This window comes from Xyrauchen texanus, chromosome 16, assembly GCF_025860055.1.
Source record: "Xyrauchen texanus isolate HMW12.3.18 chromosome 16, RBS_HiC_50CHRs, whole genome shotgun sequence".
In the NCBI taxonomy this organism is placed as follows: domain Eukaryota; kingdom Metazoa; phylum Chordata; class Actinopteri; order Cypriniformes; family Catostomidae; genus Xyrauchen; species Xyrauchen texanus.
The window spans coordinates 3769849-3785783 of NC_068291.1; the positions used below are offsets into that span (position 1 = coordinate 3769849).

Genomic DNA, 15935 nt, shown 5'->3' on the forward strand with positions numbered 1-15935 from the left:
TCTATCTATCTATCTATCTATCTATCTATCTATCTATCTATCTATCTATCTATCTATCTATCTATCTATCTATCTATCAGCTCTGTTGCTTCATACAATGCAAGTAAATGGGATCCAACATTTTGAAACTCCAAAAAGCACATAACTGGAACCCATCAACTCCAATGGTTTAATCCATGTCTTCTGAAGCGATTCATTCAGTTTTATGTGCGAACAGACAAAATAGTTTTTTCTGTCGATTGAGTTTAACTTGTATTGAACCCAGAAAATTATTTTAAAAATGTAATAGAAGTTGACTTGAGTCTGTGGCAACAACATTTTTCTTTATTCAGAGTACAATGTGTCAACATCTAGCATGACAAATATTGTACAAATTTCACAGATTAAAAATGAAAAATCACATAAACTTGTGATCTCACAAATTTGTAGTAAAATTAAAATGTCAACAATTTCATGCTGTGTCGTACAAAAATAAATCAAACTCCACAGAGAGCACGATAGTTTGTACAAAATTCCTCCATCATTGATGATTCAAACAAATCAAACTCGAAATTTAAGATAAATAAAGTATGTAAATTCGCCATTCTAATATGTGACATCTTTTCGTTTTACAGTACCTTGGGTAATTAGTCACAGATATCTTTTTAACCAATATTATGCACAGACAGTAAATGAGCAGCAGGTTTGTGCTTAAAAATCCTATTTCCATTGTACCGATGATGATCATTTATTCTAGCTATATGTCTATGGAAAGCATTACTATATTGGCAAAAAGCTGCAGACATGATTCTGTGCACTCATGAATGATGTCGCCCTAAAATAGGACAGATTAATACAATGAAAACAAGCACCTTCGCATCAGCTCTCAATAAGGTATTAACAAGGTTGCTACAGCTAATAGTACAATGGAAATTAAGGGTGCATACTGTAGTGCCCCAAAGTCTACTTTTGAATCTAACATACAAACCCATTGTATTGGGAGATTTTTCTTAACCACTTAAAACTCTTTATTTTGATTGAGTACTCTTTAATGATTTGTACAGTGATTAGATATTAAATAAAGTGCTGCTGGGGATTATTCTTTTCTGATACTGTATAGAACATACTAAAATGAACTAGCATCAATTTTTCAAAATTCACAATATTTCTTGTAAAGATATTGTCATTATTTCTATTTGAATTCCCTGTAATCTCTCCTCAAAACTGCTGAATGTCTGTCATCACGCCTTCCAACCGCACACCAAAGATTGTGAACACTTGGAGATTGCACATCAACCAAAGGTCGGATAAATCTCTTGGACATGTGCAAATAGTCTTCTGGCACAAAAGTGAGGGACAAAAACCCTGTAGGTCCCGTTTTCATTGTCTATATATTCTGCTTTATACGCTGCTTTAGATTCCATACAAACATCAGAACATGGAAACAAAGGTGTCCCTGTGCAGCACTGTACAGAAAGAAGATGAAACTCATAAAGAATTGTCTGTCTCTAAACGCAATTTCCATGTTTCCCTTTTTAAAACATTTGTAGTAAAAGATTTATATAAAAATCAATAATTTACATATAGTAAAAAGGTTCTGTCGCTTCCACTGTTTACAAACATGAAATTGCATATACCCAAACGGCTGTCCACCACATAGATTGCATCTCTTTTTAAACAAGTTTAAGTCATACATTGCTGAGACAGTTTGATTCTGGCTACTGTACAGTTTTTTTTTTTTTTTTTTTAAGAATGAACCAAATGAAAACATTGATGCTTATATTAATATATTAAAATGAGAATGCATATCTATTAACAAAATGTGTCAACGCATTTTATGTTTGATTTTTTGTTAAACAAATGCTAAGTAACAGGACCTCCACCAGTAAGTTTCTGTGTCATGATGCTTAGAATAAACATTCATATAGAGAGTCTTTTTTTAAACATTAACAACAAAATTTCACACTTTTTAAAACCATATTTGTTATTGCACAAAATGCTTTTAAGTATTTCTTTTTTTAAGTGGCTAACTCTTTTTGCAATGCGATTTTTAAATCTTGGTTTGTAATGTTCTCTCAGCAAGCATATAAAAGTAAGAATGCAGTATTTTCAGTAGTGGTTGCATTTGCTGTTCAGAAATATATAGTACATTTAAATGTGCATGAACGAGCAGCAAGAGAAATGACTTCACATATGTGGATGTTTTCAAAAACTCTTCGGCAGGTCATTATTTTTTCAAAGCAAGGCAAGAGAAATAAATACAAATTTCAGTCAGCATAACATTTGAAAAGAACATACAATATGTTCACTGCTTGATAAACTGCAACAGCAAAGCAAGAGGCATCCCATATGATTTCTCTTGGAAGTGTCCCCTGTATTTATTCACTTTAGACTGGAATGCCTTGCACTGCTTGTTTGATGTTCTCCAGCAGGACCTTGTTCTCTGGACTCTGATACTGATCTTGATTTGTGTAGATGTCTGTTAGTGTGCTCACATACGCATCAAAGTTCTGTTCACTTATTGGGTCCTGTGAAACAGAGAAGAAAACTACTGTCACGTTAAATATGTGAAGTGTGATAACAAAACGTATTAATGTTGGATGTAAGGATGGACTACACTCTTAAAATGGAATACATGGACAACCAATTATTTGCCAACTAAAGCCTTCATCAGCCAAATAACAAGGACAATGCATCTGTGGGTACTTCCGTAGTTAATTCAGGATGGACTACAAAGACTTTTAGTAATTTATCTTACATCCATCCATCCATCTTCAACCGCTTATCCGAAGTCGGGTCGTGGGGGCACCTGCTCCAGCAGGGAGCCCCAAACTTCCCTATCCCGAGCCACATTAACCAGCTCTGACTGGGAGACCCCGAGGCGTTCCCAGGCCAGTGTGGAGATGTAATATCTCCACCTAATCTTGGGTCTTCCCTGAGGCCTCCTCCCAGCTGGACTTTGCCTTCTGGCTCAGCTCTCTTTTCGTGACAACGGTGCGAAAGAGCAAGTGCAATACCGCCCCCGCTGCCCCGATTCTCCGGCCGACCTTCCGCTCCATTGTCCCCTCACTCGTGAACAAGACCCCGAGGTACTTGAACTCCTTCACTTGGGGCAATACCTCCTTCCCTACCTGGAGTACGCACTCCATCTGTTTCCTGCTGAGAACTATTTATCTTACAGTTCATACAAAATACTTTTGTTTAAACACTGGCCACCAACATCTACTCCGTTTACTAATTCAAACATGACTTGTATTACACATAGATAACTAAAATGTGGCATTATGTTCACACTGTTTAGCCAGAGGGGAACTGACAACTAATATCATATGGAGTTTTTGTCCGAGATTGCTGAAAAACTAAGGACCCAAATGCAGAGTAGAATGAAGTTGTGAATTTATTAATACAAAAAGGCAAAAAACAAACATAAACTTCCCCATAGGGAAAATAAATAATCCAGGCTGGCAGCACACTGAAGCTGGGCAGGGGCAGAGATAACTGGATACAGAACCAACTGGACTGAGTAGTGATGGGATCATAAACAGTGTGGCTAATTAACTAATAATAGGCAAACAAGGAGGTGAGGTATGACGCAAGACTGAGAGACACATGGCAATAAGAAACTAAACAAACCCACAAAACACCCAAATGGCATGATGGCACATCGCCAGGACAATAAGGCAATATACGCTCATGCTGACTGACAGACAAGACGAGAGAATGAGTAGCAAAGGCAAACAAAGGGATGCCACGTATTCCCACACTATACAAAGCTTGAGCGTATATTGCGAGGCAAAAGCCCCATGATGCATGCAACAGGCGACAAAACAAGACAGGACACCTGTGCGAGAGTTCGGCCACACATAAACCCGACACCTCAGACTACAGTGACCGAACCTCAGCACAACATGAAGATAGCTCGTGACCCGTTCCCGCAGCACAACGCGAGCGCAATATGAGGCGCACCCGTGTTCGTGAGAGACAGACATATACTATTGACGTGAGTGCATGCCGCCAAGATAACATAAGCACAATGCACTCAATAACATACAGAAACATGGAGCCCGAGTGTCCAGATCCTGACAAAGACCAAAACATCTCCAGTCAGTCCTGCTTGGTCCACCCTGGTCTCCTGGCCATCCGCGGTGTTCCCAGTAGACACCTGCTGCCTTGTCTGGTCCACCCTGGTCTCCTGGCTGTCCACTGCTCCGCCCTGGTCCTCTGGGCATCCCCAGATCCACCGTTGACTCCACCCTCTCCTGATCCCATTTGGTCTCCTGCTTGTTACCCACCCTGTCCCTCCCAAGTTATTGTTTTTGACATCAGGAGCCAGCCATTAAATGGGGGACTATGACATGTAGGGACTTTCCCCTAGCAACCAGTAGAGGTCGCTAGGAGGTTGGACATTTATTTTGAAGTCATGTTTTAGGATCTTGTCTCGTTTTTGTTCTCAATGTTTCCCTTGATTGTGCCCTGGTGGGTCTTGTTTATCAAATTAGTCTTTGTGTATATAATGCCCTCGTGGTCTTTGTCGGCTCTTGTCCTTATTGGATGTAGTGGTTTGTGTTGCACTCCAGGTTATTTTGTGTTTCTCCAGTGTTTCTTGCGTTTGTAGTGATCTTTGAGTATACAATCAAAGCTTGCATTTAGATCCCTGTTTTCTCATCCTTCATGCAAAGGCTATGTTCGAAAAATGTTGTGCCAAGGTCGGACCTTTCGTTGAGCCATGTCACATCAAGCTATCGCACACTCATAACACATACACAAATTGTCAAAACCTTCATTGTTTTTTGAATAAACGGTCTCCATCACCTTAATGCACATTTTAATTAATGCAAACCTCTAGAAAATCCACCTCTGCCTAGCACGTTACATTTTAGGTGCATATTGAGAGTTTATTCACATATATAGAGTTTACATTCAGGATTTCTTATGCACAATTTCAAAATGTATATAAAAATAATTGCATGGAAACCCAGCTACTGGTAATGATTTATGTTTTGTCACAATACTTGTATGACTGTTGAATTTCTTTGAATTCCAGTTCAGTAAATTCCTTTTCCCATCATTCCAATTCAACATCCTGTGACCATTTTAATGCATATTCAGACTCATGAACTAAAAGTGAGCAGATTCTTAAAATCAGAATTTTGCACAACCATGAAATGAATCCTGAGCTTCAAACCTTTTGTAAAAGCCTTTGCGAAATCCTAAAGCTTTAATTAAAAGAGGCTAGAAAAACAAACACAACAATGTGGTAACTTCATAAAAACATATTCAGTCATGTTAAAATGTTACTTACTTTGAGGGGAATTGTACATATTAGCAAGTCATGCAAAGGGATATATTGATGAAAATAGATGTAAGACTAAAGTTGATCAGACGATTGTTGAACATTGATATAATCAAAATTAGCATGGACACGCATGGACAGCAAAATCTATTCAGGTGGACATTAATTCAAGATTCAATCATAATATTCCAGTTTCATTATTAACATAGGATGTGTGCTTAGTTAAATGTAAAACCCTACAAATTTTAAAATGGAGTTATATTTATTAATTATTCAGTGTTATATACTGTTGGCACAAAGATGTATGGAAGAGATATGAGAAAAAAAGACCAGAAGGGAAGTGTTAAACTGGAAATAAATGTCTTACTCTCTGATGCAACAGTAAACAGCTGTTATTTCTATTCGGAAGTTCTTTGTGAAGCAATGATTTCTAGAGAGGAATCAAACATCTATTAGTTTACAAAACATGCTCAACACATGCCAAAGTCTTGGACATTTCTCAATTTAACACCTAATTTTATGAAACTTACAGATTCTGGTCGTTTCTACTATTACATAAGTACAAATCATCTCTTTAAAGGGCCACATGGTTGAATTTTTCATTTTTCTTTTAGTTTTTAAAATATTCAATTTGATTTATTTTAATGTTACTTTATATTTTCATCACCATTTTGTACAGATACAGCCTCAGATGTGCAGTCTCTAGAAATGAAATCTGTGGGCTTGAATGCATAACCACCTTAATATATTGTCGAATAGAATATTAAAAATAAATCAGAATATCATTTATGAATATATATACAGTATATATATATATATACACTTCCGGCCAAAGTTTTGAAACACTTACTCATTCTTTATTCTAATGTTTTTCTCACATTTTAGAATAATTGTAAAGTCATCAGAACTATGGAATAACATAAATGGAACTATGGGAATTATGTTGTGACTAAACAAAATCCAAAATAAATCAAAACTGTGTTATATTTTAGCATCTTCAAAACTTTTGCCTAGAATTTGCAGACATGTACTCTTGACATTTTCTCAACTTCTTGAGGCATCCCCCTGGGATACTTTTTAAACCATATTGAAGGAGTTCCAATCTATGTTGGGCACTTATTGGCTGATTTTCATTATTATTTGATCCAAGTCATCAATTTCAAAAACTTTTTTTTTTTTTTACTTTTTAGTTTTGTAATTAAATAAATGTATATGGTGGAACAATTATATTTTTGTCTACAAAACCAATTTCAAACATTTAATCATACACCTTCAGATAGAAAAACATTTTACTGGTAGTGTATATTTATTGGAACTGCATGTCCCTAATTTTTACAAATACATTATAATGGTTTATTTTTCCACTTAAATGTTCTTTTTATTGAAATGAACATTTCAGGGTATAAAGTATTCAGTAAAGCATTAGTGTACAGATAATTGATAATTTTCAATTTACAGTATATATATATATATATATATATATATATATATATATATATATATATATATATAAAAACGCCACGGTTACTGTTGTAACCTCCGTTCCCAGAGTATCGAATGAAGTGACACAAGGGGTCTTCCTTGGGAGCCTCGTGTACCTCTGAACTTTTGGTAGACAGAATTTGCATGTCCCGCCCCCGGATATATGGGTTTAAAGGGAAGCGGAGTGCATCTGTAAGTTAGGTTTTTGCACTGAGGAGCCGAGAATAAGATATGGCCGTACAGTGGTAGGTCTAGTGTCATGGCAGAAGGGACCACGGTTGGCACCAGTGCAAGAAGGCTCAATGGGGGAAATGCGTACTTGCGCAGCCCTGGGTCAGCTGTGTGCCAATGTGTCTGTCCCGAGAGGGGCTTCTGTCAGGGTGTACCAGAGTGGGCTGTGAGTATTGTCCTGGGAGGAAAAGTGATCTACCTGTGCCATGCTGGATGAAACCTGTCGCGACAGCGCGTCCGCCATTGTGTTGTGTTTGCCAGGGATATGAGTGGCGAGCAGCAACCTGAGTCACTGCTGACTCCAAAGGAGGAGATGGCGGGCGAGTTGTGACATATGATGAGAGCGCATGCCACCTTGGCGATTTATGTACGCTACCGTTGCGGTGCTGTTAGAACGTGCAGGCCCCAAATCAGCGGGAGAAACCTCCACATGGGCAAGGAATACAGCCAGCAACTCTAGGCAGTTGATGTGCCAATGCAGCCGGGGACCTATCCAGGAGGCAGCGGCAGCATGCCCAATGCACACGGCGCCCCAACCTAGTTGAGAGGTGTCTGTGGTGACCACGACATGTCTGGACACCTGCTGTTGGGGGACTCCGGTCCGCAGAAAACAGAGGTCTGTCCAAGGGTTGAAAGTCTGATGGCAGGAGGAAGTGATTAACACCCAGTATGTGCCACAGCGCAATGCCCACCTCGGGACTCGAGTCTGAAGCCAGTGCTGAAGCGGTCTCATATGCATCTACCTGAGTGGTGCGACCGTGGCTGAGGATGCCATATGCCCCAGGAGCCTCTGGAGGAACCGCCGTGCCGGGCTCGAAGAGAGCGAGGCACCTGAGCACTGACTGAGAGCACGTGCTCATGAGGCGCGCTGTCATTGAGACTGAGTCTAACTCCAAGCCGAGAAAAGAGATACTCTGAACCGGGGCGAGCTTGCTCTTTTCCCAGTTGACCTGAAGCCCTAGTCGGCCAATTTCTCATTGGCCTTTTCTCAAGTTCAGAGGTATGCGAGGCTCCCAAGGAAGACCCCTTTCAATTGCAATTTCTTTTTTCTTGGATAATGTGATGTTGCAATGGAAATTGCTTCCTGAGAAAGGGCATACTGTAAAGCTGTTACTTGTATTATTCTGTTCTTTTTCCATAATTTCTGTTGGTGAAATCTGATGTCATTCTTTTGTAATAATAATTGTTTTTGAACACTTTGTGGAGTGTAAAACAGAGAACACAAAATAAGTGTGATGAGGAAAGTTTTAAGAGACCAGATTCTTACTATATTGCTGAAGTAAACACTATTTGGTTAAATATGCCACATGTAACAGGACATGTGGTCTAAGAGAACCTAAGAGAGTTTATTATTGTAAATTGTTAATGAACACACAAAATGAATGTGTTCTCTGTCCATGTCTTGTCCTCTATCTGTTTGGGACGTGGCCCTTACCATATGAGGGGGCTGGATATTAGCTAAAGTGTTTATCAGTGAATGGCTGATGTTGGCCAGCTCATGCAGCAGAGATTCATTTTGCTGTTCAATCACCTTGTTTTCTTCTTCTAAGGACTTCAGATTCGACTCCATTGTGGTGATCTGTAGGACAAAAATGGGCAGATGTGTTAATTCTATTGTGATAAGAATGTAGTTAAAGGGTCAACCTTTTCACCATTTCCACCATAGCAAAAAAACAAAAAATTCTTCCTACTAACGTCTGGAGACTGGTCAGTGCATTCACTCAAAAAAAGAGTGAATTTTGTCACAACTTGATATTGTTGTGTTCAATCTATTTAAATGTAAAAAATGGAAGTTTACTTAATCCATTTGAGTTGGGACTACATGATGTAGCATTGATGAAACTGGGCAGGGATTTACATTTCCTAGCACGGGACTCGATAGGGAGAGTAAATGTTACAATTAAGTGTTATTTTATGTGTTTTGTTCAAGATGAATATAGGGGGATACTTGTTAGTTTTTAATGTTTTGTTATGTTAAGATTTAGAAGAGTTTCTGTTATGTTGGAGTTTTGGGGGTTACTATAATTGTAAAGAGTGGAGCTTGAGCTAACAATGAGGACAGGTAGATGACAAAGTATAAAAATGGATTGCTTGCTTTGTTGAAAAACTGCTGTGCTAACCACAGCATAGTTACTAAACTACACTCTTTAGTGCTTCCAACCAGCATATATTTAGAATGCTAACAATAAGCATGCTAAACTCATAGTTTTTCTTCTACAAATGTATATTCAATCAATGTCCAACAGTGTATGTACAAAGTCCTGAAAATCCCAACCACAGTGTTATTTCCAGAACATCTTATATTCTTTATTGTGTTTAATAGAAGTTTGTGCTGGAAACGACGCTGCATTTTTATTGTTTCTAATGCTCGTTTCATAGCTAACATTTAACGTGTCCTAAATACACACAATTAAGTAATATTTTCACACTTTTTGCATAATTAGGCAAAATTACAGCTTGATTGAAAATTATTCATCCATCCACGGCCATTACAGGGCAATGATTGAAAATGAAGCACCATAAAAATACTCTTCTCACAAGTGATATTGAGCTTGAATTTCCTTCAAACATCACATTTGTTGACTTGGTTAACAAGTACACTAACTTTAAGCAAAAACTAAAACTGTTCTAGGGGCCAAATAGTTTGGTGTGGGTCAGTCGTAAATTTTAAATATAATTTTCACACAATAAAAATTGAAATAGTTTATGTTTATTTCAACTCTAATTAGCATAGTTTTGAATGTAATCATTTATATTATTTTTATAATGGATTTTCATTGTTTTATATTGAAAGTCTAGTTTTGGGACAAGGCTACAACAGTAAAATCTTTATATAAAAGGCATTTGAAAAATTCCCAAAATACTTTCTTATGAAAGCCTGGTAAAAAGTTTCTAAGCAAGAAAACTTATATAACAAAAAGAAAATGTTGAAATCTGTTAGTTTGAATAATAATCAACCCATGAGACGGGACATTCCCTGAAGCTAAAGACACCCTTATGTTGAAAAAATAAAATAAATAATAATGAACTTTTATAATTGATTTACTGGTTTTCAATTAAGTTTTGAATTCATTTTTGAAATACAATTTTCACACAATAAATATTGAAATGGTTTCTGTTTATTTCACTCTTATTAGCATAGTTTTGAATGTAATCATTTTTATAAAGGATTTTCATTATTTAATAATGAAAGTCTGGTTTTGGGACAAGGCTAAAACAGTAAAAAAAAATCTATACATAAAAGGGATTTCAAAAAGTCAGCTAAGCCAGTTTTACGTGACTTTCATTTAACAAAAAGAAAATGTTGAAATCTGTTTGTTTGTTTGTTAATAATAATCAGCCCCTGAGACGTGACATTCCCTAAAGTTGAGACACCCTTACATTAAAAAAATAAACAATAGAAGAGGATAAATCCTGCAACAAGTGTTTCTGGATTTATCCACTTCGATTGTACTTTGTCTTCTCCATGCACCTTATCTGTAGGTGAAGTTGTACCAGACTGATTACTTAAATAAATAAATAATAATAATTAAAGTTAATTTTCATAATATTTGTCAACTACTATAAACAGTACATATATATACATAATCTGTATATTTTATAAATTGCCTCACCTGTGTTCTAAGTTTAATCATGTCTGCCTCCACCTGCAAATTTGATTCATTTAAATCTTTAATATCTTCATCCAGCTGTTTAATGTCTGTATCACTGTCAAAACCTGCAGGGGGCAAAGAGACAAATGCACATTTACAACTCACAAATCAAATATATACTACACATTAAAAGCTCCCCCTTATTTTATTACCTGCATGTGTGTGCATAAAGTTATTTCCATGCAATAAAATACACAGATCCACCCACTTAAGTACATAACAGGCACATCTAGAGCCCCATCTAAAGCATATTATGCATGTGAATTTCTTGATGATTTAAAATGTCTATTAGTAAGACTGCTTTTGCTCTGGTGAGATTTCATTGAGATGTTTTACCATTGGAAGTTTGTTGTTTTATGGTGAGCATCTCCACTGCTGACAGTCGGGCTTTCTTCATTGCTGTTGTTGCACGCGGGCAACCAGACAGACTGGAAGAGTGAGCGACAAAGAATATGGACGACAGTTAACACTTTTAGTTGTCCAAAATAAGACATCTGTTATCTGTTGTTTTTATAAATGTGTCTGTCATACTACAGCCAAAACATCAGAGGGCGCTCTCACCTCAATATTAACTGGACTCATGTGCTGCGACTGAAATAGCATATTGCCATGCCACTCTTATTTATTCTTCAGTATGCAGTATGTGTATGCATTGAATACCAGGATGAAGTGCTAAATTTGCCAAAATGTGCAGTATACAACTATATTTCACTATTGCATACTGTTCAGAGTATATGGTAAATGGTCTGCACTTATATAGCACCTTTTTAACCTTAACAGTATTCAAAGCACTTTACACTGTGACTCATTCACCCATTCACACACACATTCATACACCAATGGCGGCAGAGCTGCCATGCAAGGTGCTAGCCTACCATTGGGAGCAACTTGGGGTTCAGTGTCTTGCCCAAGGACACTTCGACATGTGGAGTCATGTGGGCCAGTATTCGAACCACCAACCCTGCAATTAATGGCCGACCCGCTCTACCAACTGAGCCACAGCCGCCCATATATATATGTACTAGTATGGTAGTTTGGTATCCGAAAAAGGCCAAAATGTATGTGTGACCTGATTCCTATGTTGAAGCAGAAACATTCCTGAATGTATTCATTTTTATCCTCCCCTTTTCTCTCCAATTTGGAATGCCCAATTCCCAATGTGCTCTAAGTCCTCATGGTGGTGTAGTGACTCCGGGTGGTGGAGAACGAATCTCATTTGCCTCCAGGTCTAAAACCGTCAATCTGCACATCACATGGCTTGTTACCACGGAGATGTACTGCGTGTGGAGGTTTCACACTATTCTCCATGGCATCCATGCACAACTCACCACGTGCCCCACCAGGAGTGAGAAGCACATTATAGCGACCATGAGGAGGTTACCTCATGTGACTCTGCCCTCCCTAGTAACCGGACCAAAACTGGTTGCTTAGGAGACCTGGCTGGTGTCACTCAGCACGCCATGGATTCAAATTCGCGACTCAAGGGGTGGTAGTCAGCGTCAATACTCTGGCTCCCCATGAAAGTATTCCTGATCTAATTTGATAATCAAATAATGAATCACCTTCTGTGTGTGAGGAAACTGCCACTGACGTGACCGGATCCATCGCAGCCTGGTGTGGGGCATGACATGCCATCTGTCTTTCCAGCTTTCCATGTGAACTGAGAGGTGTTCATATAACCGTCCTTCTGCCGCTTAGCCGCTAGAGGGCAGCCTGATGCACTGCGGTGTGATGCGTATTTCCCCGTTATATGACCCTGACCGTCACAGGCAGGCACTGGACACCTGCAAACAAACATTTCATTTTACTGTTGACAACTAAATTAAACACAGATCATCTGACCTTATAGATCTCAGTGGTAATTTGAATACCACAGTAACCAACAGTCATGTTTGCACAACTCGCTCGATTTATCTCCCTTTTGTAGCTGGTGCTGGTTTATGGCTCTCACCGCATTTCTTTTTATTAAATACAAGTTTAATACGGCTGTATCAGACAGTGTACTGTGTCATCAAAAGTAAGTAAGTAAAATGCAACGAAACCTATGTACATAATAAGTACATTGTAGCTAATTCTCAAGGACATAGTAGTAAAAACACTAATATAAAGTAGGTCCAGGAAACAGTTGTTCCTGAACCAAGATGGCTGAAATATTGGATGGGCACTTTTGTGCTTTATTTTGACAATTGTTTTTTTCTCCCCTTTTCTTCCCAATTTGGCATGCCCAATTCCAAATGCTATCTTATTCCTCATTGTGGCGATTTAACGCACCTCAATCTGAGTGGTGGAGGACGAATCTCAGTTGCTTCCGCTTCTGAGACAGTCAGCCCATGCATCTTATCATGTGGCTTGCTGAGCTCGTTACCGTGGAGACTTAGCGCACGTGGAGGCTCATGGTAGAACCACCATATAGCAACCATGAGGAAGGTAACCCACGTTACTCCAGCTACCGTATGAACTGGGCCAATTGGTAGGAAGCCTGGATGGAGTCTCTCAGCACACCCTGGAAACGAGCTCCTAGGCCCAACCATGGACTCTTTTCACAATTCTGTGTTCGCAAAGCAGAAGTCGTCATAGTTGGGTAAACGCAACTATGGTCACTGCCAAGGTGTATGTGTTTTCACAGCCCTTCAGAGTTTTGCCTGCATTTACATTTGGAGACGCTGACTGAATCATCCATCAACAATTAAATCTAAACTCAACAAAGGTTACCATTTGTATTTCAAGGGTTATTTGCATGAAAACGAAGACAAGTTGACAAAAATTAATTATTGTGTGCAGGCACATACTTAGGCTATGTATTAAAGGAAGGATCTAAAAATCTGTCATCATAAATAGCAAAAATGCAAAAAAGAGGGCACCATTAAAAAAATCTGTGAGCTGTACTTGGTGAAACTAATACCTGATGGGGGCGACACAGGAAGTGAAGGAGTGGAGAGACCTGTCCCACTACATCCAACTTCTAACCCTGTCAAACTCACACTGTCGTGTCGGTTGTGATGTGTAATCATTCCAGTGAAACCCAGAAGGTACAGTTCAGATTTCTCCACAAACTTGAAAATATTCTCCACGGATGAAAGTGCTTCCTCATTTAATAACAAAGTTAGCTTCGTGAACGCAGAAGAGTGAAATGGTTTCATTGGGTTTTATTGGGATCTTAGGATCTGTTTTTTGAGTTGGAGACCTGGACTGGTGAGTTGTGCTCCCACGTTACACAATGATGCTTATGTGCCACATATAAGAACATTCTCAAGTAAACTGATTGGATTAGACTTAGTGTTGTAGTACACCTATTTTATTGTAAGTAGTGGCAGAAGAACAGAGTTCTGGAACTCCTTTGGTGCAGTTAAAAGTCTTTGAAAGTGAGTACCTGATATGCTCCTGGTCCTCCTTGTCCTCTTTGCTGATGGCTATCTTTATTCCAGTCTTCCGAGCACGTGGACAACCTGACAAACTGAGGAAATACACATTGTTGATAGCTGTAACCCGCACACACACACACAAGATGAGACAGTCACAATGTATATCAAAACTGCGTTTATTTGCAGGCAAACAAAAGTACAGCACGGAAAATCCAGAGGGAGAATGGTCAGGGTAGCGTAGGGTCAAAAGCCGGGGAATCAAAGAGAGTAAAGGGGGCAAATCCGGGAGAGTAGTCGAGGGGAGCGAGGGTCAAAGCCGGGGTAAACAGGATCGAGAGGCGGGTAAACTTACAAAGGGAGTAGTCAGGGGTACTAGGGGAACGAGGAGCAGGCAAGCTAAGGGGGTAATCAAGAGGAGTTCAAGAGGAGGGCAAAACTAGACGAGACTAGCGGGGGGCAAAGATGCGGGAAACTAAACACAATAACCAACACCCGTGCAGCGAAAGGGTGGTGATATATATAGGGGCGAGTGCAGGTGTAAACCATGACAGGTGATGAGACGAGTGCAGGTGAAACTAATGTGCAGGAGTGCAGATGACGCGAGTGCAGGTGGTCATAATGTTCTGGGGATTGGAAGCGCGTGAGAAACTCGAGGAAGGGAGATTGCCTATGAGCATGTGAGCGAGTAGGAGCAAAGTGGGCGTGAGGGCTCGAGCGAGCAAAAAGAGCGTGAAAAGCTCGAGGGGGCGGAGTGAGGGAGTGTGCGTGTGTGTGCTAGACAATGCGGGGAGAAGCAGAGGAGCGGGGTTCGTGACAATAGCTCACAGTGTGTGTGATATATATTTGAAATGAATTGGTCTAAAGTTTGTGCATTACCTTCTGTGAGAAGAGTAGTTGCCAGTAATATGTCCCGAGCCATCACAGCCCGGGGTCGGGCACCTGGGACAGAAATGCACCCCGTTACTGCCCAGCATGCGTGAGTCCTATTGATACCTATACGCAACTTTGATAAAGGTGCTGTAAGCGATTTTTTCAAGAAAAGGTATGCAAAAAATGTTCCTACTCCCTGAAACATTTGAATGAAATAAGTGTTGTGAGATATCTCTGACAGCTCTAGACTCTATAAACAGCAAACAAAAATGTGTTTCGCTTTCAACCTGTCAATTATTTAGCATGTTCTCATAGTATTGCAGCAAATTATTGAGGCTTAATGACATTTTTATGCCATGTTACTTATTACAGTTGTCAGTTGAGGGCGCTATTTTGCTGCTGTTGTTTTTGACAACTGTTTCTGCATGATGCCGGTCTCAATTAAGCTCATCATCTTTGGAGTGGGGTTTTTTGGAAAGAGGGGCGTGGCTAATTCAACGGCTCAGTCTCGTTGAAGTAGAACAAATAAAATCGCTTTCAGCACCTTTAACTCCAAGGTTAGTTTTTTAACATATCTGGCCAGTAAAAGCCTTGCGTTATAACTCCAATATGTTATACAGTTAAGTACAACTTTTATTTTCATCAAAGAGGCTTTCATAAAGTTTGTTACCTGAAGGATAAGTAATGGATTGCTAATTGAAATGTAAGGAAGTATATGCATAGTTTAGGACAGTGCATTCATTGTATACAATAAAGTCACATCAAAGTGAATTTGGTCAAATAATCTGACACAATGCAATGAGCCTACATTATACAAATCCAGTGAATCCAATAATTAATGTTATAAGCTATAATTACTTGTTTTTTAACCAAATATTCTGTTTCAGTCACTGAATCTGGACAGTTCTCAAAGTAAACCTTTGGAGCTGCTGTAACTTCTATGAATACTTTGATGTATAATTGAATCAAACCTTAAAAGTTTCACAGTCTACATCAGAACAGAACATGTGCTAAAATTGTGTTTCTTTTCGGGGGGCATTTTTAGGAAACCTATTGTGCGCATGT

At 39.0% G+C, this 15935-nt stretch overlaps 1 protein-coding gene across 5 annotated transcripts in view; it reads right to left on the reverse strand.

Annotated features, from left to right (window-relative positions):
• Nucleotides 1-311: 311 nt before the first annotated feature.
• The window catches only part of myt1lb (myelin transcription factor 1-like, b), a 232504-nt gene continuing 216880 nt past the window's right edge, over nt 312-15935 (reverse strand). For 4 of the 5 annotated variants that reach the window (XM_052145863.1, XM_052145860.1, XM_052145861.1 and 1 more), the window contains 7 exons: nt 14877-14939; nt 14009-14092; nt 12201-12422; nt 10975-11066; nt 10600-10703; nt 8517-8564; nt 312-2507 (listed from right to left, as the gene is read on the reverse strand). In XM_052145863.1, the coding sequence (XP_052001823.1) occupies nt 2367-2507; nt 8517-8564; nt 10600-10703; nt 10975-11066; nt 12201-12422; nt 14009-14092; nt 14877-14939 (754 nt within the window). In that variant the 3' untranslated portion in view covers nt 312-2366. The remainder of the gene's footprint in view (nt 2508-8516; nt 8565-10599; nt 10704-10974; nt 11067-12200; nt 12423-14008; nt 14093-14876; nt 14940-15935) is intronic. The other variant, XM_052145864.1, reaches the window with a different exon arrangement.